Source organism: Suncus etruscus, chromosome 5 (assembly GCF_024139225.1).
Source record: "Suncus etruscus isolate mSunEtr1 chromosome 5, mSunEtr1.pri.cur, whole genome shotgun sequence".
NCBI lineage: Eukaryota > Metazoa > Chordata > Mammalia > Eulipotyphla > Soricidae > Suncus > Suncus etruscus.
Genome location: NC_064852.1, coordinates 113383683 through 113406224, shown reverse-complemented (window position 1 = coordinate 113406224; position 22542 = coordinate 113383683). Strand labels below are relative to the sequence as shown.

General features: G+C 37.8%; 1 protein-coding gene and 1 non-coding gene across 2 annotated transcripts in view; both read left to right on the top strand.

Moving 5' to 3' along the window:
- PARD3B (par-3 family cell polarity regulator beta) overlaps positions 1-22542 on the top strand; it is a 1279582-nt gene that overhangs the window by 883487 nt on the left and 373553 nt on the right. Inside the window, exons 17-18 of the mRNA XM_049772907.1 lie at positions 7506-7712; positions 9034-9271. Of these exons, the coding sequence (XP_049628864.1) occupies positions 7506-7712; positions 9034-9271 (445 nt within the window). The remainder of the gene's footprint in view (positions 1-7505; positions 7713-9033; positions 9272-22542) is intronic.
- Positions 14283-14473, top strand: LOC126010332 (U2 spliceosomal RNA). The gene has a single exon (XR_007496407.1). It is a non-coding gene; the product is annotated as a U2 spliceosomal RNA (small nuclear RNA).

Here is a 22542-nt window from a genome sequence, read left to right as displayed (position 1 = left end):
TAAAAATAAACTGCAAATATTTGAGAAAAATTGTAGTCACCTGTAGGATTATGCTATTTCTAATAGTCAAAGTATTTGTCCACTTAACCTTTCATATATTTTAAAGTATTTTTTTTTTTTAGTTAAGTAGACCATGTTTAGAGGTAGAGGAGAGGAGATTATGCAAATGTAGGAATCTTCATTATTGAACATTTTGACATGATTTTCAGGAAATGATAAAAGACCATGGGATTTATGGGGTTTAAAATAAAAATACCAGCTTTTAGAGAACTTGGGAATTTTCAGTAAAAGAGTTGAGAACTAAATGACAGCAGATATATAGATCATATAAACCAGATTACCTTATGCCCCGTGGTAATAAATAGGAAATCCTGCACAGTGATAAATTGGGAATGATGATCAATATTTGAAATACTGAAAGGGGCAAGAAGGTAATTAGGCCCACTATGGACCTAGGACAAATAACATAATTTGGGGAATTATACATTTGGATCTTGTGGGGAGTTGTTTTTTTTGTTTGTTTGTTTGTTTGTTTTTTGCTTAATGGATTCATAGTGATATCTATTAAAGCACATATGATATTTTGCCTTTAGGGAAACTGCTAAAAAATAAGATAGACAAAAAATGTCCTCTAAGTGTAACTTAAAATAAAAAAAGGGAGTGAGGTATGTTGGAATAAAATGATATTATGACTTCCTACTTGGAATTTCAAATAATTTCCTATTCAGAGAGTTCTAAGGCTATTAATTTCACATCATAACTCCCCATGAAGCAAGTAAAGCATTTCTATTGTGTTTGCTCAAGTTCATTGCTCATAATATGGGGAGGGCAAATTGGTAATGAAAGCAAGTTATCTTGACAAATTCATGGCCTTCTCAAGATTCATGCTGTGACCCCTGGATAGCATTGCAATCATTTTGATCCCTAATTTACAGTTGGGCACAATCTCTTTATTTTAGAGAGAAGGATTCTAATTTAATTTTTACTAAATACCTTGAGGGCTATTAACGTTATTTAAATGTGCATATTAATACAGTATTGTTACTTTATCATAAGTATTTGTTCATTATAATACTATAGGCAATAGCAAACCTCACCATGGATCTGAAAGCTAATACCCCCTCCTAAACCATTTCTTATATTTAATAAGAATGTATCAAAAGCAATTTCATCAATAATGAAAGATCCAATTACTGGTCTTCTGGATTAAGGCATTCTTTTATTGCAAGATTTTAATTGTAGAATGTGAAGTTCAAATATTGCCAATGCAATCTCAGACTAATTAAATGATTATAGCCTAAGGAAATGGGTAACCAAGACTACACTTTTAAACTTCCTAGGAATAGCTTTCCAATGGATGAGCAGATGGATAGAGCTACCTTAATTCAAACCAAAAATAAGGGATAAGGATTTGTTTAAAATCAAATGAGATCAATGTGTGAATAAAAGAAAAGGCTACTGTTTCTTTATGAATCCCTTTGCAGCTTTTTATAAGGATGAATGGGTTCGATTAAAGGTTGTCATGGTGCACTAGACGACATGAATTGTTCTTGTTTTTCATTTATTCAACTATATAGAGGAAGCATAAATTAATGGTGACAACTTTTATCATAGGGGCTTTCTGAAAATGTACTATAAACCAGACTCTTCCATACTCATCCTCATTTTATGTATAAATACTGAGGGAGATGAGGAATAAGTGGAAGAGGATTTGAAGTATATAGGCTGATACAGAGCCTCCCATTGGAATCCTCTACCTTCACCTCAACTCTCTAGTAAACAAAGCATCTGCCTGGAGGGAAGCAATAGAAATTTTTAGCTCTAGAACAGAGGCAGAATGAGAAGAGTCAGAGAAATGAAGGTGCAATTCCAAACAGTTCTCCTGGGAGAACTTCCTGCTTCATTGTTTTCAAAATGGAACCGACACCTTCCAGGCTAGGCCACCAATTTTCCAGTATTGAAAGCAACTGCTTTCTGGTAATTCCTGACTCATACATATCTCTAATGACCTTGCCACTATTTCATGTGGTGGCATGATTCCTTTCAGTCAGAGGTGGAGAGGGGGTATCTATTTATTTTCAAACCAGTATTTTTTTTGGTAGTAGGGAAAAGTAGATATGTGTAAAGTTTGAGACCAGGATCCATGAGCTGACATTTTTCTTGACAGTGCTTGTGAGTGAATTTCATGATCAATTTCAGGATAAATCAAAATGACCCTTTGCTTGGACTCTCTTTAAATATACTATACAGCTTCTAAAAATTATTTCAGTGATACCTTTCTATAAAATTTTAAAATAAAAATTGGGCCCAGAGAGATTGTACAGCAGGTAAAGTCCTTCATTTGATTGTTATCTACCTGAGTAGATTCCTGGGACTAAATATGGTCCCACCAGTAGGAGTGGATCACACCCACTCCAAACGCAATCAAATGAATAAGAAAATAATTTAATACAAGATATTTTAAGAATATTTTTATTATTATCTTGCATATTTTTAACCTTATAACATCCTCTTTTAGCATCCTTGATAGCCATCAAATCATTTGTTTGTATACGTCAAGTTCATATTTATGATAGAAAGCTAAGATTTTTTTAAGATATTAAAGATCATGGGGCCGGAGAGATAGCATGGAGGTAGGGCGTTTGCCTTGCATGCAGAAGGACGATGGTTCGAATCCTGGCATTCCATTTGGTCATCCGAGCCTGCCAGAAGCTATTTCTGAGCATAGAGCCAGGAATAACCCCTGAGCACTGCCCGGTGAGACCCAAAAACCCCCCAAAAAACAAAAAAAAAAAAGATATTAAAGATCAGAGTCATTGCAAATAAATGTTCCAGTTTGAAAATACATTCCTTGGCATTTTCAATTAACCTAAGCTAGTCTGGAAAAGTCATTGAATTTATATTAATTCCATAGATATTCAAAGTGAGAAAGGTAAAAGCTAAGATTTGAACAAAGCTCACCCGATGCCTGATAACATGTGATAGACATAGATCAATCTTTCGGGCAATTACTTAAATCCTCCACAGACAATATCACATCAGTTACAGATTAAAGTATAAGGGATTATCATATCTGGGAATGATTTCAATGAGATAGAGAGACTTAGGTTTTGAATTTTATTATTTTCTATTATCCCTCCAAAGAAACCTCTCCTCTCTCAGTGCAAGCCTAGGAAATGTAAGTTGTGTAAATGATTACTTTCAAAGATGGTGAATCTTAAATCTTCCTATTCTGAAAACTCCAACTCCTAGGCGAGAGAGAGAAAGAGGAGAGAGAAAGGAGAGAGAGAGAGGAGAGAGAGAGAGAGGAGAGAGAGAGAGGAGAGAGAAAGAGAGGAGAGAGGAAGAGAGAAAGAGAGGGAGAGAGAGGAGAGAGAGGAGAAAGAGGAAAGAGGAGATAGAGATAGAGGAGAGAGGAGATAGAGAGGAGAGAGAGAAGAGATAGAGAGAGGAGAGAGAGAAGAGAGAAGAGAGATAGCGAGAGGAGAGAGGAGAGAGAGAAGAGAGAGAGAGAGGAGAGACAGAATGTGTGTGTAAAGAAGTATGCTACTTGCTTGCACACAGCTTAACCCAGTTCAACACTGCACCACTTTGGCTATGCCAACTGAGCACTGTCAAGAGTGCCTCTGAGCACAGAGCCAGTAATAAGCCCTGAGCACCACCACATGCAGTCCTCCCCAAAAATAAAATAAATAAAAGCTTCAATTCCTAAGTGATGTTAATCTGAATTAGAAGTTTTGAGGCTTAAGTGTAGGGACTGAGGATTACTTGGCTTTGGTATTGTGTACATTCTTTCTATGATAGGTTACTTTATTGTAAGTATTTTGTTAACATGTAATGCTAGTAGTATCTATCGGTAAATCTAAGTCCAGGGACACAAGAAGACAACATGGAGCTATGGTCAAGATCCTGTCACTTTTCACTATAGTCATATCAGTGTGTCTGTTAAATTCTAAGAGATAACACGATTTTGGGGTTTCCTCTCTAACATCAGACTCTCTTCCTTTGCTGTCCTCTATTTTCTCCCCAGGGCTACTTAGACAAAAAGTTGTAAATGTGAAGGCCTCCAAACAGGCACTTTTACAATCAAGAGCTTCTCCACCCTTTGGGATCTTTCTTTTCTTTTCTTTCTTTCTTTCTTTCTTTCTTTCTTTCTTTCTTTCTTTCTTTCTTTCTTTCTTTCTTTCTTTCTTTCTTTCTTTCTTTCTTTCTTTCTTTCTTTCTTTCTTTCTTTCTTTCTTTCTTTCTTTCTTTCTTTCTTCTTTCTTTCTTTCTTTCTTTCTTTCTTTCTTTCTTTCTTTCTTTCTTTCTTTCTTTCTTTCTTTCTTTCTTCTTTCTTTCTTTCTTTCTTTCTTTCTTTCTTTCTTTCTTTCTTTCTTTCTTTCTTTCTTTCTTTCTTTCTTTCTTTCTTTCTTTCTTTCTTTCTTTCTTTCTTTCTTTCTTTCTTTCTTTCTTTCTTTCTTCCCTTTCTTTCCTTCCTTCCCTTCCTTCCCTCCTTCCCTTCCTTCCCTCCTTCCCTACCTTCCTTCCTTCCTTCCTTCCTTCCTTCCTTCCTTCCTTCCTTCCTTCCTTCCTTCCTTCCTTCCTTCCTTCCTTCCTTCCTTCCTTCCTTCCTTCCTTCCTTCCTTCCTTCCTTCCTTCCTTCCTTCCTTCCTTCCTTCCTTCCTTCCTTCCTTCCTTTTTTTTTTTGTGGTTTTTGGGTCACACCCGGCAGTGCTCAGGGATTTTTCCTGGCTCCTGCTCAGAAATTGCTCCTGGCAGGCACGGGGGACCATATGGGACGCCGGGATTTGAACAGATGACCTTCTGCATGAAAGGTAAACGCTTTACCTCCATGCTATCTCTCCGGCCCTGGGATTTCATTTTATTACTATGCATTTCATCTTATTGAGCTAGATTGTTATTTTGGGCCATCTCGTTTGGTGCTTCTTCTTTGTGACTGCTATTTATATTAAGGTGATTGAGTGCGGATTCTGAAAAGTACCCTGAGAAATATTTGACTCTTTCATATGCTAAATTTGCTTAGAATTTGAATTTGATTCATGTATGCTTTCTTCTCAAATATGATTTTTTGTAAAGTTTTTAGTGAGTTTCTTTGAAATATCAAGCCCTCTCTCTTGCATGATTTATTTATTTATTTATTTATTTATTTATTTATTTATTTATTTATTTATGTTCATGTTCCCAGGAATTTATTATTAAGGTAGAGGGGTATGCTTGCAGTTTGGTTTCTAATGCTAACTCTAATGCTAATGCTAATGCTAACTCTTGAATGGCAACTAATAAATGAAAGATGGCTGTGCTTGTTGACTGAGGATCTCAGCTTTCTCAGATTGTTCTTATGCCTTCACCAAATTTGCTTTTTTGGCATCAACAGGGGTTACAGGTGTAAAGTATCTTGTATAAACTGCAAAGCTTTTGCTATTACTCCAGTAACTCAAGCCTCTCTGTTGCCTTTTGCTTTCTTGTCAAAAAGGATTCTATTAATTTGTGTCTTTCATTTACTGTCCTTTTTGGGAGTATTAAAATTATGCCACTTTCTGGATTTAGTGGCAATAAATACTTTATATTTTATGACTTGCAAGTTGACCTGTAGTTTGTCCTTGAAATATCTTATCATTTCTTTTGCATAGACTATCTCTGTTGCAGGTACTGAAGACACACTGTCACCTACTAAAAATATGATGTTTCTAACCATCATGTATATTGTGCAAAATGAAACATTGTCTCCTATCTTTAATGATGAATGTATAACTATAAAACCGTGTTCATATTTGGTAGATTATTGTTCTCATTTGAAGATAAAGAACATGTAGAACTTTGATGTAATTGGATTATAATCAAGTAGAGTCAGAAAGCCATGTCAATCTTGAGGCAGTAGAAAGCAGTTAAGTTGGATTTTGGCATATTTGAAGGTTTCTGTATTGATACCTAGTATGTTACTGTAGGTGGGTTATTTCATTATTCTGCCTATTTTCTCATTGGAAAAATGAAACAAACACTGTGTTGGTTATACAGCCATAATCATAATAATGTTAATATAGATAAAGCACTTAGAAAAGGCTATGCACTATGTACTCCATGCTATGTCAGCTGTTAGCATCGTTTTCGTTGTTTTTATTCTTTTTAACCTATTTAGAACACATAGAGTTAGGTCATTGGTTGTTACTTAATATATGCATATTTAATTAGGTCTCTGTTGCACTACTTTTGTATTCCTTTTATTATTTATAAACTTGTGAAGCAGCTAAGGGTAAATTTCATATGGTGACTGGAGCAAAAGCAAAAATAATGATAGAAAAGATAGTGCAGTTTATTGAACCCAAATGTGTTAGTCGAAACTCCTCTTTCAAAGTATTTAATCTGTCCTCAATCTGTACCTATTGAAAAAGAGAAAAGTATTCTATTTCCAGAAATGCAAGTGTAACCTTTTCTTGACAATAATCTCCTTCTTGGCTGGAGAATATCAGGAGTTTTGACCCTTTTGGAAAAGAAACCTAATAGAATTCCTTCAGACTTTGAAATAATCCTTGTGCTGATGGTATTTATCTAGTCTAATCCTATAACAGACAAAGGGGAGTCTGCATGTGGGTGGGAATGGAGGTCAAGGCTGGGGTGAAAGGAGCAGGAATAGGGCAAGACAAGCAGCACTAATGAAAAATATGTCCCAGAAAACAAATGATTGAAGTTCACTCTAGTTATATCATTTTCTTTTGGTATTTTATTTTCTATTAACTAGTTGCCCAATGGAAATTTTTTAGTTGCTCAATTGGAAATTCTTTTACTATAACAATTGTTATCACTAAAAAAAAGTTGTTTACGTTATTTTATATGTGTTGGTCAAACAAATCAAATTCATTTTATGATGATAGCCACTCAAGTAAGGTAAAGTGTTTAAACTTAAAAATTATAATCACTGGCTTTCTTTTTCTGTGTGAAAAGTCACGTCGTAATCATGAAAGTCATATTGACAATAATAAACTCAGACTCCCTATAAGGGGGATTGTAGGTAAAACACCAAATTGTGTGAGGTGCCTTGTATGCCCATGTGTTTATGTGTGTCAGTGTTTCTCTGTAAGTCTATCTATCTATATCTCTATCATCTACCTACCTTCCTACCTATTATCTACCTACTATCTATCTATCTCTATATATCTACATATATACCACATTGACTCATATATAATCTCCACCAGCTACCCTAAACTTTCACATTTACATAATGCTCATGTGCCTATATAAGTTGATTTCTATATATTAGATATATGTACATATATATATAATTTAAAAACAAATGGATAGAAAAGGAAACTAAAGTTTATAGAGAAGTTAACCCACTGGCTTAAAGGCACAAGATGTGGCAGAACTAAGGTCTCAATCTAAGCTCCACCAATTCAACATTCCCTTTTTCTAGATAAGAAAATTTCCATGAAAATGACAAGCCTTTCCACAACATTCTTGTACCCTTCTAACTAAAGGGTAATGCTGGGTCTCTTGTTTTCCAGAATCTCCAGGCAGAGATTTCGGTCCAACTCTGGGCTTGAAGAAGTCGAGTTCCTTGGAGAGCCTGCAGACAGCTGTGGCAGAAGTTAGGAAGAATGAACTACCCTTCCACAGGCACCGGCCACACATGGTGCGAGGCAGGGGCTGCAACGAAAGCTTCAGAGCAGCCATTGACAAATCATATGATGGGCCTGAAGAATTAGAAGCTGGTAGGTCATGAGCAAGCATCCTTTTTTTTTGTTTGTTTTTGTTTTTGGGCCACACCCGGTAACGCTCAGGGGTTACTCCTGGCTATGTGCTCAGAAGTTGCTCCTGGCTTGGGGGACCATATGGGACACCGGAGGATCGAACTGCGGTCCGTCCAAGGCTAGCGCAGGCAAGGCAGGCACCTTACCTTTAGCGCCACCGCCCGGCCCCCCCCCCCTTTTTTTTCCGTTTTTTCGGGCCACACCTGTTTGATGCTCAGTGGCTACTCCTGGCTAAATGCTCAGAAATTGCCCTGGGGCCGTAGAGATAGCATGGAGGTAAGGCTTTGCCTTTCATGCAGAAGGTCATCTGTTCGAATCCCAGTGTCCTATATAGTCCCCTGAGCCTGCCAGGAGTGATTTCTGAGCACAGAGCCAGAAATAACCCCTGAGTGCTGCCAGGTGTGATCCAGAAAAACCAAAAAAAAAAAAAAAAAAAAAAAAAAAACCAACAAAAAAAAGAAATTGCCCCTGGTTTGGGAGGACCATATGGGATGCCAGGGGATCAAACTACGGTCTTTCCTTGGCTAGCGCTTGCAAGGCAGACACCTTACCTCTAACGCCACCTCACCGGCCCCAGCAAGCATCCTTAAACAGTTCTTCCTCTAGCTATTAGCCACCACTCGTTGGCAAGCATATGGGATTAAATAGAAAAATAGTGGAAAGATCACAATTATACTTTGGTATTAAAAGTAATTCATTTTTCTCTGATCTGTTTTGCCCTTTGGCTTAATGAACATGGAATTGGATTATGCGATCTGCCATTTATTTTACATGGCAACCACTTAAGAAATGTTCTCCTACAAGGGCTGTCATGTTCCCTGAGGACAGGAGCATTAAGTCTGCATATCTGGATGTTCTTATTCCAGTCACTAGATGCAGCGTCAGTCAATCTGAGAACTGGCTGTTTTCAATGGGGTAAAAGCAGTGGGTTTTGCTTGTCCTCCAAACCTTCTGGAAATAAAGTCGCTGGTGTATTTCCCAGCATGGGGGCTTTCTGAGCTGATCAAGGTGAACAAGAAACTGTCAGCTCAGTGTCTCACCACATTATCAGCCTTTTATTCTAGTCTGAGCAGCTGCCCTGTAAGTAACATCACTCCTTCTCCAAGTAACACGATTTAGACAGTTGTCTCTTCAAAGGAGACAGTTCAGCCACATGGGAGGGTAGAACTTCCCAATCCCTTGTCCCTTGTATTAATTCTTCTCTATTTTACACGCTCACTTCGCTTGCTGTACTAACAATAAGTGCCCCTGACCATGTGTATTGATCTTGTGTCCTCCACAGACAGTCTGTCTGAGAAGAGCTCTCAGTCAGGCCATGGGGCGCTGAATTGTGAACCAGCCTCTCAGGGGATCTCAGAGCTAGAGAACATGTACAGTAAAGCCCGGAAACCCAAAAAGATGAAAGAGAAGGAGAAGAAGAAGGAGAAGAGCAAATTGAAAGCCAAGGAGAAAAAGCAGAAAGAAGAAAATGAAGATCCAGAAAAGAAGATAAAGCGGAAGGGATTCGGCGCCATGCTGAGGTAGGAGAAATATTGGTTTGCTTGTCTATTAGTAAAGAAAAGAAAGCCCTGTTTTCTGGAGAAGATGAAGTTGGTTTGCTTTCCTCTTTCTATTCTCCTGAGGAGATCAGTAATCCTTGTGTGCTCAGAAACAAAAATGTCAACAGTGAATATGTTGGTTCCTTTCTGCAAAAGAAGAAAGGCCTTGTGGGGTGGACAGGAAGCTGGCAATTTCTTTCTTTCCTTCCTTCTTTCTTTCTTTCTTTCTTTCTTTCTTTCTTTCTTTCTTTCTTTCTTTCTTTCTTTCTTTCTTTCTTTCTTTCTTTCTTTCTTTCTTTCTTTCTTTCTTTCTTTCTTTCTTTCTTTCTTTCTTTCTTTCTTTCTTTCTTTCTTTCTTTCTTTCTTTCCTTTCTTTCTTCCTTCCTTCCTTCCTTCCTTCCTTCCTTCCTTCCTTCCTTCCTTCCTTCCTTCCTTCCTTCCTTCCTTCCTTCCTTCCTTCCTTCCTTCCTTCCTTCCCTCCCTCCCTCCCTCCCTCCCTCCCTCCCTCCCTCCCTCCCTCCCTCCCTTCCTTCCTTCCTTCCTTCTTTCTTTCTTTCTTTCTTTTTTTTTTTGCGGGGGGATTGGTTTTTGGGTCACACCCAGCAGCGCTCAGGGGTTACTCCTGGCTCTACACTCAGAAATCACTCCTGGCAGGCTCGGGGGACCATATGGGATGCCAGATTCGAACCACTGAACTTCTACATGCAAGGCAAACACCTTACCTCTATGCTATCTCTCTGGCCCTGAAGCTGGCAATTTCTCTTGTTACAGAAAGGCCAGCACTTGGTAGCAACAGGGGCCAAGCAACTGCTTTGGTTACCAAGGGGCTCACAGGAAAAAGATGTTACTTAAATGAGCATAAGGGGGATTAGCAGCAAGGACAGTGACCTTTTTCTCTGAGACACCCACTATTTGATCTTTGTTTTTTGGACTACACCTGGCAGTGCTTTCAAGGTGCACTCTTGGTGGTGTTCAGGAGACCATACAGGATGTCAGAGATTGAACCTGAGTTGGTCCATTGCAAAGCAACTGCCCTACCCTCTATATTATAGCTTAGGCCCCAATACACAGGGCTGAAATAATTAATGTATAATTAATTTAATTATTAACTTATAATTAATATAAGTATATGTTTGTATATAATTAATTTAGTAGTATTAATATAATTAATTTAATCATAATATACTTGATTTGATTCTATTAATTTATAATATGATTAATTTGGTTTAATTAATATTTAAATTAAATCACCTCCCATGATCCTGAACTTGGACAGCCAAGTCCTGGCCAGGCCTAATTTTTACCTTCAGCTCTACTCTGGGGTAGAGAGTAGATGTCTGTGAGTCTGCAGTCAGATAGGCCTCCCCTGAACCCACCACTCTGTGGGACCAGCTTCCTGGTCTCACATTGAATACTTAACTTTCCTGCCACTTACTTTCCTCACAGTCAAACTGACACAGTGGAGTAATAAGCCTGATGCTCCAGGTTATCAGTCCCTTGGTTTGATGTTGAGGCAGAGGTTTCTGATATCTATCTGTAAGTCACCCTTCCACTATGCCCTGTGGATTCTCTCAAATTGTCCCTCTTTGGATATCACCTCAGTTCTCCAGCTCATCAACTGATTCATTCTGGGTTTTTAGGAAAGGGGTAAAGTCATCCAATCTAATGTTAATAAAAGCTTTCCTTTCCCTGGCCTGTCAGTCTTCAACAGAAAGGCTTCCATTGTGGTGGAAGGAAGGAGTCTTGTCTTGTATTCTTTCATTTTTTAGTCTTTGAAGCCAAGGCAAAGAAAAGGTAATTTTAAAAACATATCTAGTGTAAATAAATTGGTGTATTTGGTGTAATTTAATCCTTTTGGTGAATTAATGGAATGGAATTTTCAGGGTTCTTTTCCAGTACCAATCACTGATATACAGTGATTCATGTTTGCATTGAGTTCTTGAGAACCATGAGTTCCTTGTGAATCTTTATTATTAGGTGTCTGTAAATGTTTAAGTCCTACATATAAGAGGGATCATTTTGTACTGCCCTGTCATTCTGGCTGATTTCATTCACCATGATATCTTCTAGTTCCATTCATGTTGCTGCTGCAAGTGGCAGGATTTTATACTTAGATCTGCAGAATATTCCATTGTGTAAATGTGGATCACAACTTATTTCTTTTCTGTTTTTTTTTTTTTTTTTGGTTTTTTGGGCCATACCCATTTGATGCTCAGGAGTTACTCCTGGCTAACTACTCAGAAGTTGCCCCTGGCTTGGGGGGACCATATGGGACGCCATGGGATCGAACCACAGTCCTTCCTTGGCTAGCACTTGCAAGGCAGACACCTTACCTCTACTGCCACCTCTCCGGCCCCGGATCACAACTTCTTGATCTGTCCATCTGAGCACTTGGGTTGTTTTCATTTCTTTGCTTGTACTAAATGCTGATGACCATAGATGTGCATGTATTCTTTGGAATTAATGTGGTTGTAGCCCATGGAAGAAAACCTACCACTAATTCTTAGATAACTAGGCCAAAGTTTTGCTCTTTTTTTTGGTGGGGGGGCACAACCATTGACACTCAGGTATTACTCCTGGCTATGCACTCAGAAATTACTCCTGGCATGGGGGACTATATGGGATGCTGGAAGATCGAACAGCGGTCCATCCTTAGGTTAGCATGGGCAAGGCAAATGCCCTACCACTTGCGCCACTGCTCCAGCCCCTAGGCCAGGGTTTTGATCCAAGTGTTTGAAAATGTGGTGTTACTCAAGCTCTGTAATATTGATGGTTGTAGCTTCTGCACTAAAATGACTAATGTAGGACTTTTGAGGTTGTGTCAGATTGAGATATATTTAGCTTTATTCTTTTTAAAATTTTTAATACCTTTATTTAAGCACCATGATTACAAATATGTTTGTATTTGGGTTTCAGTAATAAAAAAAAGAACAATCCCCTTTCACCAGTGCAACCTTTTTACCACCAATGCCCCATCCCGTCCTTCCCCATCCCTGCCTCTATTCAAGACAGACATTCTATTTTTCTCACTCACTACTATTATCATGATAGTTGTCAGTGTAGTTATTTCTCTAACTGAACTCATCACTCTTTATGGTAAACTTCATACCATGGTCCACTCCTTAGAGCCCTCATCTCTATTGTCTCTGGGTATTATTACAATAATGTCATTTATTTTTCTTATATCCAACAGATGAATGAGACTATTCTGTATATATCTCTCCCTCTGACTTATTTCACTCAGCATAATAGTTTTCATGTCCATCCATGTGTAGGAAAATTTTGTGACTTGATTTTTCTGACAGCATTCCATTATGTATATGTACCACAATTGCTTTAGCCACTCATCTGTTGTTGGGGGCTGGAGAGACAGCACAATGATAGGGCATTTGCCTTGCATGCAGCAGGCATGGACCCAGGTTTAATTCCTGGAATCCCATCTGGTTCCCCAAGCCTGCCAGGAGTAATTTCTAACCCCTGAGCACCTCGGGATGTGACCCCTCCCCCCAAAAAAAGTCTCCTTTTTTTTTTTTTGACTTTCTTCTATTTTATCTTCTTGACTTGCAGGAATTACTGAGTTCTCAGCCCTCCAAGTACAACCTCTTCCCACTGTTCCCTTGTCACTCTAGCTGCCATGGAAATACCCCAACAGAATTCTCAGATTTCTCCAATACATAAGCAGACATCACCTCTGTGCCTACCCAAGAATAGAAATTACACCCCAAACATTCCCAAGAGCACTCTTTAATGTCTTCCGAGGAATGGTTAGAAAATGGTTACAAATCAACTGCCCAAATATTTTTTTTAAATGACATAAAACTGTTATGTATTTGCTTTCAAAATCATTGAGAGGTTTTCTTATTGTTTCTTCATGTATTTGGGGGAGGGTATAGAGGAGTAAAGCATTCCCTTCCTTACTCCCTTAATTTCTAGAATATTTTATTATAAAAAAATTCTGTCTATCTATCTCTGTCCTTTTTATCTATTTCTGTCCTGATTTTCTATGAGCTGAAGATGAGAGAAGGAAGATGACACTAGGTGGGCTACTCTGGAGTCTTTCCTAATTCCCTAGGAGTTAGCTTTCTTAAGAATGCCAGGGGTCTGAGAGATTACAGCAGGTAAGGCATTTGCCTTGCACATGGCCTATGCCGGTTCGATCCCAAGCATCTCATGTGGTCCTCCAAATACTATCAGGAGTAATTGTTGAATACAGAGCCAGAAATAATTCCTGAGCATCACTAACTGTGGCCCCCAAGCCCCTCCAAAAAAGAAAGATCAAGAATGCCAGATAGTTGAATATTCAATTTTCAGGAGAAAGAGGCATAGGACATAAAATGCAGCTGCTATAGACACATATTTATAGCATGTGTATAAGTAATATATATTATGTGGTACTTATAATATTTTAACAGGTCCTTGATATTTTAAAGTGATATTTAGGGACACAAGTAGTCGTGGGATCAGTGGGCAAATTTCTCAATAGATTAGTGGTTTGATTTTCCTGGTCTCTATAGACTCTGTCTTTATATTTGACATTTTGAATTTCAAATGCACTTTTATTCTGAGTAATTATTATAATTGTCAGGATTTATGGGCTGTGAATTAATAAGTATCTTGATAATAATGCCATGTGCAATTGCAATGTTTTTCAATGAATATCATCTCCAAGTTATGAAGTATAGAGGTTAAAAGTTTAAACTTCGCCTTGTGGACATTGAAGTTTTATCCTGACTCCTCAGCTTTATATTTTCTTGAATATTGAACATGTTTATACATTTATACCTCAAATTATCTCATCTGAAAAATGGGACTAAAAGTGGAATCTTTAACAACGTTATCTGTGAAAAAACAAACAACAAATAGGAACAACCTTGTAATCATGGTTTTTAAATTTAAAAAAAAATGACAAAAAAAGTGGATTCTATTTTAATGAAGACTTTTATGCTTGAATTATGTGTGATATGCTTTTTTTTTTAAAAAAAAAATGCCTGGTATCACTTCTTGGCCTTTTGGCTAAGATCAAGAGTAGTATCTGTTCTTATCAGTTTAATATCTGATACGTCCTCTATCCTAGGACAATATATTACATGGATTTTTGGAATTGGGAGTTGGAATAGGAACTTGCTCCATCCGCTTTGCCCATCGACCTGGTATTGCAGTACCTCCTAGAATGCTGCACCCCCAAACCCAGGGAGATTTAAAGAAAAAGTACCTGGCAAGGAATAAACATTCAGTGCACATGATTGTGATCTGTGGGGTGGTGAGACTAAGCATGTCCAAGTCCTAGTTCTAAACCCAGTGAATGTGTAGTATTTTGTGGCAAAGATGAGTTTGGGTTTCTAATCATCTGACCTTTAAGATAAGGTGATTTTCTTAGCTCCCTGGAAGCCTTTTATCTCCCACAATTTCAAGGTAACTACAAGAGCCCTTCAAAATGGAAAAGAAAGTGGTGGTCATGGAAGTAAGGTATGAAAAATGCTGTGTTGTTTGAGATAAAGGTAAAGTACTATGAGCCAAGCAGTGCAGGTGACCTCTGAGTGGTAAAAAAGGGTGAATAGGGGCCAGAGCAATAGCACAGTAAGTAGAGCATTTGCTTTGAACCAGGCCAACCTGGTTTCGATCCCTGGCATCCCAAATGGTCCCTCGAGCACAGCCAGGAGTAATGTCTGAGCACAAAGCCTGGAGTATCCCCTGAGCACTTCAAAAGGAAGAAAGAAAGAAAGAAAGAAAGAAAGAAAGAAAGAAAGAAAGAAAGAAAGAAAGAAAGAAAGAAAGAAAGAAAGAAAGAAAGAAAGAAAGAAAGAAAGAAAGAAAGAAAGAAAGAAAGAAAGAAAGAAAGAAGAAAGAAAGAAAGAAAGAAAGAAAGAAAGAAAGAAAAAGGAAAGAAAGAAAGAAAAAGGAAAGAAAGAAAGAAAGAAAAAGGAAAGAAAGAAAGAAAGGAAAGAGAGAAAGGAAAGAGAGAAAGAAAGAGAGAAAGAGAAAGAAAGAAAGAAAGAAAGAAAGAAAGAAAGAAAGAAAGAAAGAAAGAAAGAAAGAAAAAGAAAGAAAGAGAGAGAAAGAGAAAGACAAAGAAAGAAGAAAGAAAGAGGAAGAAAGGAAGGAAGGTAGGAAGGAAGGAGAAAAAAATGAGAAAGAAAAAAAGAAGAAAGAGAAAGAAGAAAAAAGAAAGAAAGAAGGGAGGGAGGGAAGAAGGGAGGGGAAGAAAAGGAGAGAAAGGAGGAAGGGAGAGAGGGAGGGTGAGAGGGAGAGAGGAAGAAAGGGAAGGAAGGAGAGGAGAAGGAGAGAGGGAGGAAGAAAAGCAGATAGAATTTCCCTCTGGATGTCTCAAGGAATGAAGACCTCTTCTGTTGAGCCCATTTCTGTGGTATAAATAACCACTGATTCTATGATAATCTGTTGCAGCATTAAGAGACAACAAAGAGCATTTTATGATCACTATTTGTACAATATCATAATAATTTATAAAGAAAAAGATGCCTCATTAAGTTGCCAAAATAAAATACATAGATGTCATTGGATTCATCTTGAAATATAAAACTGTTAGGGCTTCTCAGAAGGCATTTTTCGAATATCCTAAATTAAGTCCTAACTTGATATTTCATGTCAGATGATTCTTCTTGACAGCTTTTTAAGTTTTTTTTTAATTCCTTTGACCATACTACAGATTGACTCTTTAATTGGGGGTGGTGGTGTCTGAAATCTGATGTGTTCCTGTGGTAGAAATCACAGGACCCAGATTCTTTAGACAGCTAATAGCTCAGCGGCATGCTTCCTTTCACTATTTTAGCTATATTCAGATAGGAAGGTGGTGTTTGATTTTTATCTCTGGTCTAAAAATAGCAACTGTTTTTCATAGCCTTTTGCATCGAAGTTTCTGAGCACATTTTCAATGTATGCTTCATGCATGCTTTCAACAACAAAGAACACAAAAGCTGTCACCATTAGTCAACAGATTTTGCTTTAATTCTCATCTGTTGCTCAGATGCTATTGACTTCGTTTCTTTCTTATTTAAAAAGGATTGATTGCTTGGTTCTCTGGAGCTAGATGTGTGGTTTGAAGATGCCTTTCCCATCATTTATACTCTTCACTCTCCTGAGCATGGAGATCTCTTCTGTATATACCTGACATACCCAGGGCATGAACGGGGATGGAAATTCTGCCTTCTTCTCACCAAGCCATGCTTTATGGCAGTGGTATGTGTTCACAGTAGACTTGCTCTCACTTGTAAGAAGCCAAATCTATTCATTTCCACTAAGAAGGGGACAATTTCTGCAAGGCTATATAATCATAGATCTTAATTTGTTGGCAATTTAACCAATGTCCATATGATCCTTTTGGAAAATTGTTCTCATTACTTCACATCTGTATGTACTATGGATTCCAGCATCATAGGCTCTGCTGATTTTATCATTACTTCCTTGCTCAACTTGACTATGGCTCTTACATCAGCCATTAATTATTATTGGCAAATTTGCAGCATAAAATCCTACCAAGCTATCAACTTGCTATTGAAATAATACAACTGTAGGGGTCAGAGTGCTTTGTTTTGTTTATTATGTATTGACATCTTTTTGTTTTGTTTGTTTTGAGGTCATATCCAGCAGTGCTCTGGAGTTACTCCTAGCTCTGCATTCTGAGGTCATTTCTGGTGGTGCTTGGGGACCATATAAAAGGAGGGGGATCAAACCCGGGTGGACCACGTGAAAAGCAAATGCGCTCCTCACTGTGCTATAGCGCCAGCCAATGTATCAACATCTTTGGTCATGGCACTCATTTGGTCATTACTGTGCAGAAGGATGAACAGAGGTTCAGACTTCAATAGATGGGTCTTCTGCAGTCAACTCTTAGTCACCTTCCTGGAGTCCAGCACATATTTTTCTGGAACTGGTAAGAAATGCCTCTTGTCTAAGCAAATCTAAGCAAATAGAGAACACAGAAGTCAAGTTGTTAATCACTTACGACCTTTATAGATCCATGCATTTTGTGGCAGGCAGAGGGCTGCTTTCTAAACACGACTGAGAGGTACCCAGGTCTTTCCTATTATGATTCTGGGTCGAAAGGGCCTGTGATTCAAAGCAAGCCTGATGATGTGTTGTTGTTTCAGGGTCCACTGAGACCACCCAATTGATACTCAGGTGATTGCCCAGGGCAATATTGTTACTTTGGAGACCACTAAGGCTACCCTCAGTGATGGTTGGGTAGCATGTGGTACCTGGGACCAAACTAGGGTCAAGTGCATCCATCTGACTTCCTCCATTTATCCCTAACCCTTGATGCTTTGTCCTTTAAACTGCATTTTGCCATATTTTTGTCCTTAAAATATGTTCCTTTGTTTTAAAATGATTGTCTCCACTGGATATTATAAGCTACTCATTTTAAAAGTCTATGAGTTATTTACTTGTTCCAGTATAAAGTATAAAGACTTGATGCTGACCAAATACCTCTTTTTCTTTGTGTAATTTGGTACCAAAGTGAATTGCATCTAATAAATTCTTTTTAATAAAATAAAAAATAAACAAAGGATAAAACCTGCCACCAGGCATCTCATCTCTGTCCTGTTTCTGCTCATGTGATTAGTAACACATATCCAATGACTGCTCTTGCCATCTTCATACATTTTGACTCTTGTTCATTCGACATTCTCTATCAATGTCAACTTTGTGGTAAACATAGTACTTAGTGCTGAGTATTCCATGGTGAATTTGTGTGTGTGTGTGTGTGTGTGTGTGTGTGTGTGTGTGTGTGTTAATAGAAGAAGAAATTATCCAAGGCTTTTGAATTTCTGGGGAGAAGTTTCAGACAGAAACCAGCAAAGTATTTCATGACCATGCTAGCTCCTTGTAAGGATGAAATTCCAGAGGAGGGAGGAGATGTTTCCCTAGAGTACTTCTAGAATAAAACAGAGCATGTCCACTCCGAGGAGTCAGTACTCATTTTCTGTGGTACTGAACAGGACATCCAGGCCATCATTCTGATACAAATAACATTCCAAGGAGGAGAGAAAAGAACAAGCAACTAATTTAAAGAAACAGCTTCAGATGCAAGTGGAAGTGAGGAACAAGGTGATGTGTGAAGGGCTGGAATGATCTCACCTGGTTAACTGTCTTGGTAGCAGAGAGTGTGTGTGCTCTGACATTGAATTGTCAGTAATACCTTATCAGAATTGAGCACACTGTGGTTCCCATGCCAAATCATTTTATGCCTGCTTGTTTATGTTATGTGGCATGAGAATATTGGGAAGGTTATTTTTCAACCAACTTCACATCAAGCTATAACAAAAAGCTAGTCCAAATTTGGTCTGTTTTAGTATACAAAGCCTTATTATACCTGAAGGAAACATTCAGAGAACGCATGATTTAAACAGGGCAATTGGTTTGCAGCTGTTGGTATCCATTGTAATCCTACCATCTTACCTCGTCCATTAGTTGGAGAGTATTTATTGTTTCTTGTTTAATGCAGGTGAACCTTAAAGATACAGTGTTTTGTTTTGTTTTGTTAGTTTCTACATAGAAAACCTGTATCACAATCCAAATTGCAATAGTATATTTAAAATCTAGGGGAATATCTTTATTTCTAGGGTTTGTAACCAGTAAAGCATAGAATAGAGATTTTGTTTATAATAACACATACTACACACACACACACACACACACACACACACACACACATATGGAGTGTTGTGTTTTTTTTTTAAAGTCTTTTTGGTTTTGTTTTTGGTCCATACCCAGTGGTGCTCAGGGCTTACTCCTGACTCTGCCCTACCTACTATACTATTGCTCTGGCACAATAATACTACCTATGTGATCAAATCTAGGGCTACTCTATAAAACAGCATTGTACTATGAATTGTTTTGAAAAAGAAAAGACAAACTCAGGGACTGGAAAGATAATACCTGGGTAAAAACTTGCCTTGTGGCAGCTGACTTCAATCTGAACCCCAATATTAGTCCCACCACTAAGCCACAAGAGTTTCTGAGCACACAGAAGTAATTCTGGATCACAGAGCCACGAGTAGTCCCTGAACATTGGTCTGGTGTGGCAAAAAACAGACACAATTTAAAAGAAAATTAGCACTTGTTACTACTGTTACTGTCACTATAACTATTGCACTTCCCTTTCCCATATCTCCATCTGTCTCTCTTTCTTTCATTCTCAGCCTTAATCTTTCAACTTTAACCACCAATAGATATCACCACCCAAGTAATGTTTTGATCTTGCTTAAAATCTGCCCCTTAGGGCCAGAGTGATAGAAAGCATGTAATTCACTTGTCTTCCATGCAGCCAACCTGGGTTCAATCTCTGGCACCATGCGATTCCCCCAAGACATGCCATCCCTTGAACACAGAGACAGGAGTCAGTCTTGAGTTTCACTGGATGTGACCCCAAAACAAAAACTAAAGTAAGAAAAGAAAATATGTCCCCTGGAACCACTGTGACCTTCATCAATCTCTTTGATTCTCACTCTACTCACTAGGAAAATGGGGCCAATAGCACATCTTCCCAGGGCATGGTGAAGTCCAAATGATATGATTCCTGTATACACATCTTTGTCAACAGTGGCTGTCTTGGGTCCCGTTCTTATCTTTTTCCCATACTCTAATCTTATACAGCCAATCATCAGATACTGTTTTAATGTCTTATTTTGCCTCTAATTGCTACTTTATATTTTGGATAGGCATGCATTTTTTATTTTATAACATGGAAATTTTGTAAAATAAAATACAAAAATAGGTTAGAGCTAGGTAATCATATGTATAATAATCATATATATATGATTACCTAGCTCTAACCTATTTTTATTACTTTATTTTATTATTTTTATTTTTTTTATTTATTACTTTACTGGTTATAAAGTTGTTCATGATTGAGTGTCAGTTATTCAATGTCCAGTATCCTTTAACAGGGCACATTTTCTACAACCAATGTCCCAAGTTTTCCCTCACCCTCTTCCTTGTCTATCTCTTAGGCAGACATTTTACTTCTTTTTGTCTTTCTTTCTGTCTGTCTGTCTCTTCCTTATTTTCTTTTAGACACTATGCTTTGCACTATTCTTAATGAAGGAGTACTATGCATATAATTTTATCTCCTTTCAGTATCCAGTTCTTGTCCAGAGATATCATCTCTAAATATCATTGTCATAGTGGACACTTCTCTGCCCCAATTGCACTACTTTGCCCTTTCGGGGAATCTTCTATCATGAACTGATCTTACTTGCCCTCATCTTTATTGTCTCTGGATATTATTACCATACTACATATTTTTATTTCCCACAAATGAGTAAGATTGGTCTATGTCTATCCCTCTCCCTCTGACCAATTCACTCAGCATAATACTCTCCATATCCATTCATGTCCAAGCGAATTTCATGATTTCATTTCTAAACTCTTTCAACCAGATGTTTTCACTTGGTAGAAGGCACAATTTTTTCTAGTGCTTAATACAAATAGAATATTAACTCAGAAAAGAGAAAAATTTTGTTCCTTTGTTTTCTTTAGAGATTTCCAGCCACAATATAAAAATAGGCTTTGGACTTGCTGTTCTTTAATGATTGAATCATAGCTATTTCATGGAGCTGCCTTGGTAGTTGTTTTATAATACATTTCCCATAAAGATACATTCGGACTAGATTTTTAAATTAGGTTCAATAGAGCCTGAATACTTAAAGCTCCAGAGAGCATGACATCTGTGTCATGCCTTTCTCCTCTCTACCTTGATCCCATAACGGCCATTAGAGTCCCCGACACAATAAACGTAATGTGGTCCTGCCTGTCATTACATCTTTTGAGAGAGAGTGGCCGTAAAATGTCTGGGTATTCTTCAACTTGATGGGTAGGAAGGGAAACCTAGCTAATGTATCCAAACCAATGAAATTTTAACAGTCATGTCCCCAAAGGCAAGAGGCCAACCACAGGCTAGATTGAACCATGTGCTGAGTTTTAGGATGTAGAGGCCAGTTGGAAGCATTAAAAGTCAGATGAAAAATGAAATTCAAAGCAGGCTGAAGTTTTGAATTTAGCTTCGAACTGGTCATTCTTGGTTTAAAAAAATAGTTGTAGATATTGAACCTGAGAGAAATAGAAGTCTATGGTTAAACAAACAAGTAAAGAAATAAATAAATGAATGAATGATTGACTTTACATGTCAAAGGCTGTCATAATGATGTCATCCACCCTTCTGTAATTGCAGAGAGAAATAAATTGAAGCTGAAAGTGAAATTGAGTTTCTCCTGTTCTTTTTATTTTTTTAATCTCTTTGGTAACTGAATTTTCTCACCTCGCAGTTCATCTTAAATTATTTACTTTCTCTTTTGCAATCCAAGCCATGAATATTTTGTTTCCTCATTTTGTTAATTTGCCAATTTTCCTTGGAGTTAAGTGCTCTTGCAATTTTAATTTTTCATTCAAGTTGGAAAGAGCAATGACCCTTTATTTTCTGCTCCCCCATTATTACTATCATGGGCCTAAGTTTAGAATGCTATTTTTTTATGACCAGCCGTGTGGAGACCATAATGAAAATGCAAAGTGGAGAGTATAATATACAGATATTGACTTCCATTAAAACCAGTGGTGTGATAGCTGATACTTTTTATGTATGTCTGTATTATACATTCTAGCTTTGGTTCATTGGCATCTAAGCACCAGCGAGGAAAATTAGCACTGGTCATGGGAATGGATGGAGACTAAAGGATTGTGACTGAGCCCCTAGGTGAAATGGCCAAACAATGCAGATAAATGTGAGTGTGGTGAACCACCAAGTAGAGATTAAATTAGGATCAAACAAATGTAGAGTTCTTTGCATGGCATGGACTTTTTCACCCAAAGAAGGCCCCGAGACAGATGGGCCACTCCTCTGATGGGCAGAATGTGAAGATAAATGAACTGACACAGTGCCCAGCATGTAGAATGTGTTTGGCGACTAATAATTTTATTTTTCAGCTGTCAAGCATGTCGGTGAATGTTTGTTTATCATTATGTCTGTTCTTGAGTCTGTGCTCCTGGAGGGGTGAAGAACCTGAATGAAGTTAATGAGAATAAAAATGTTCAGGGAGCTGGTTTTCCAAATAATTAAAAAAAAAATCAGATTGCTATTCATGGTTTTCCCCTCCTACCCTATGTTCTCCTGATTACTCTGGAGCTGTGTTTCTGACTATCCAAAGCAAGATGATTTTCTTAGACTTATTACAATAAAAAATGATCACAGAGAGTGTCAACCAGAAGGCTTATTTGTTTAATTAGGGTTCTCTTCTCCTCTT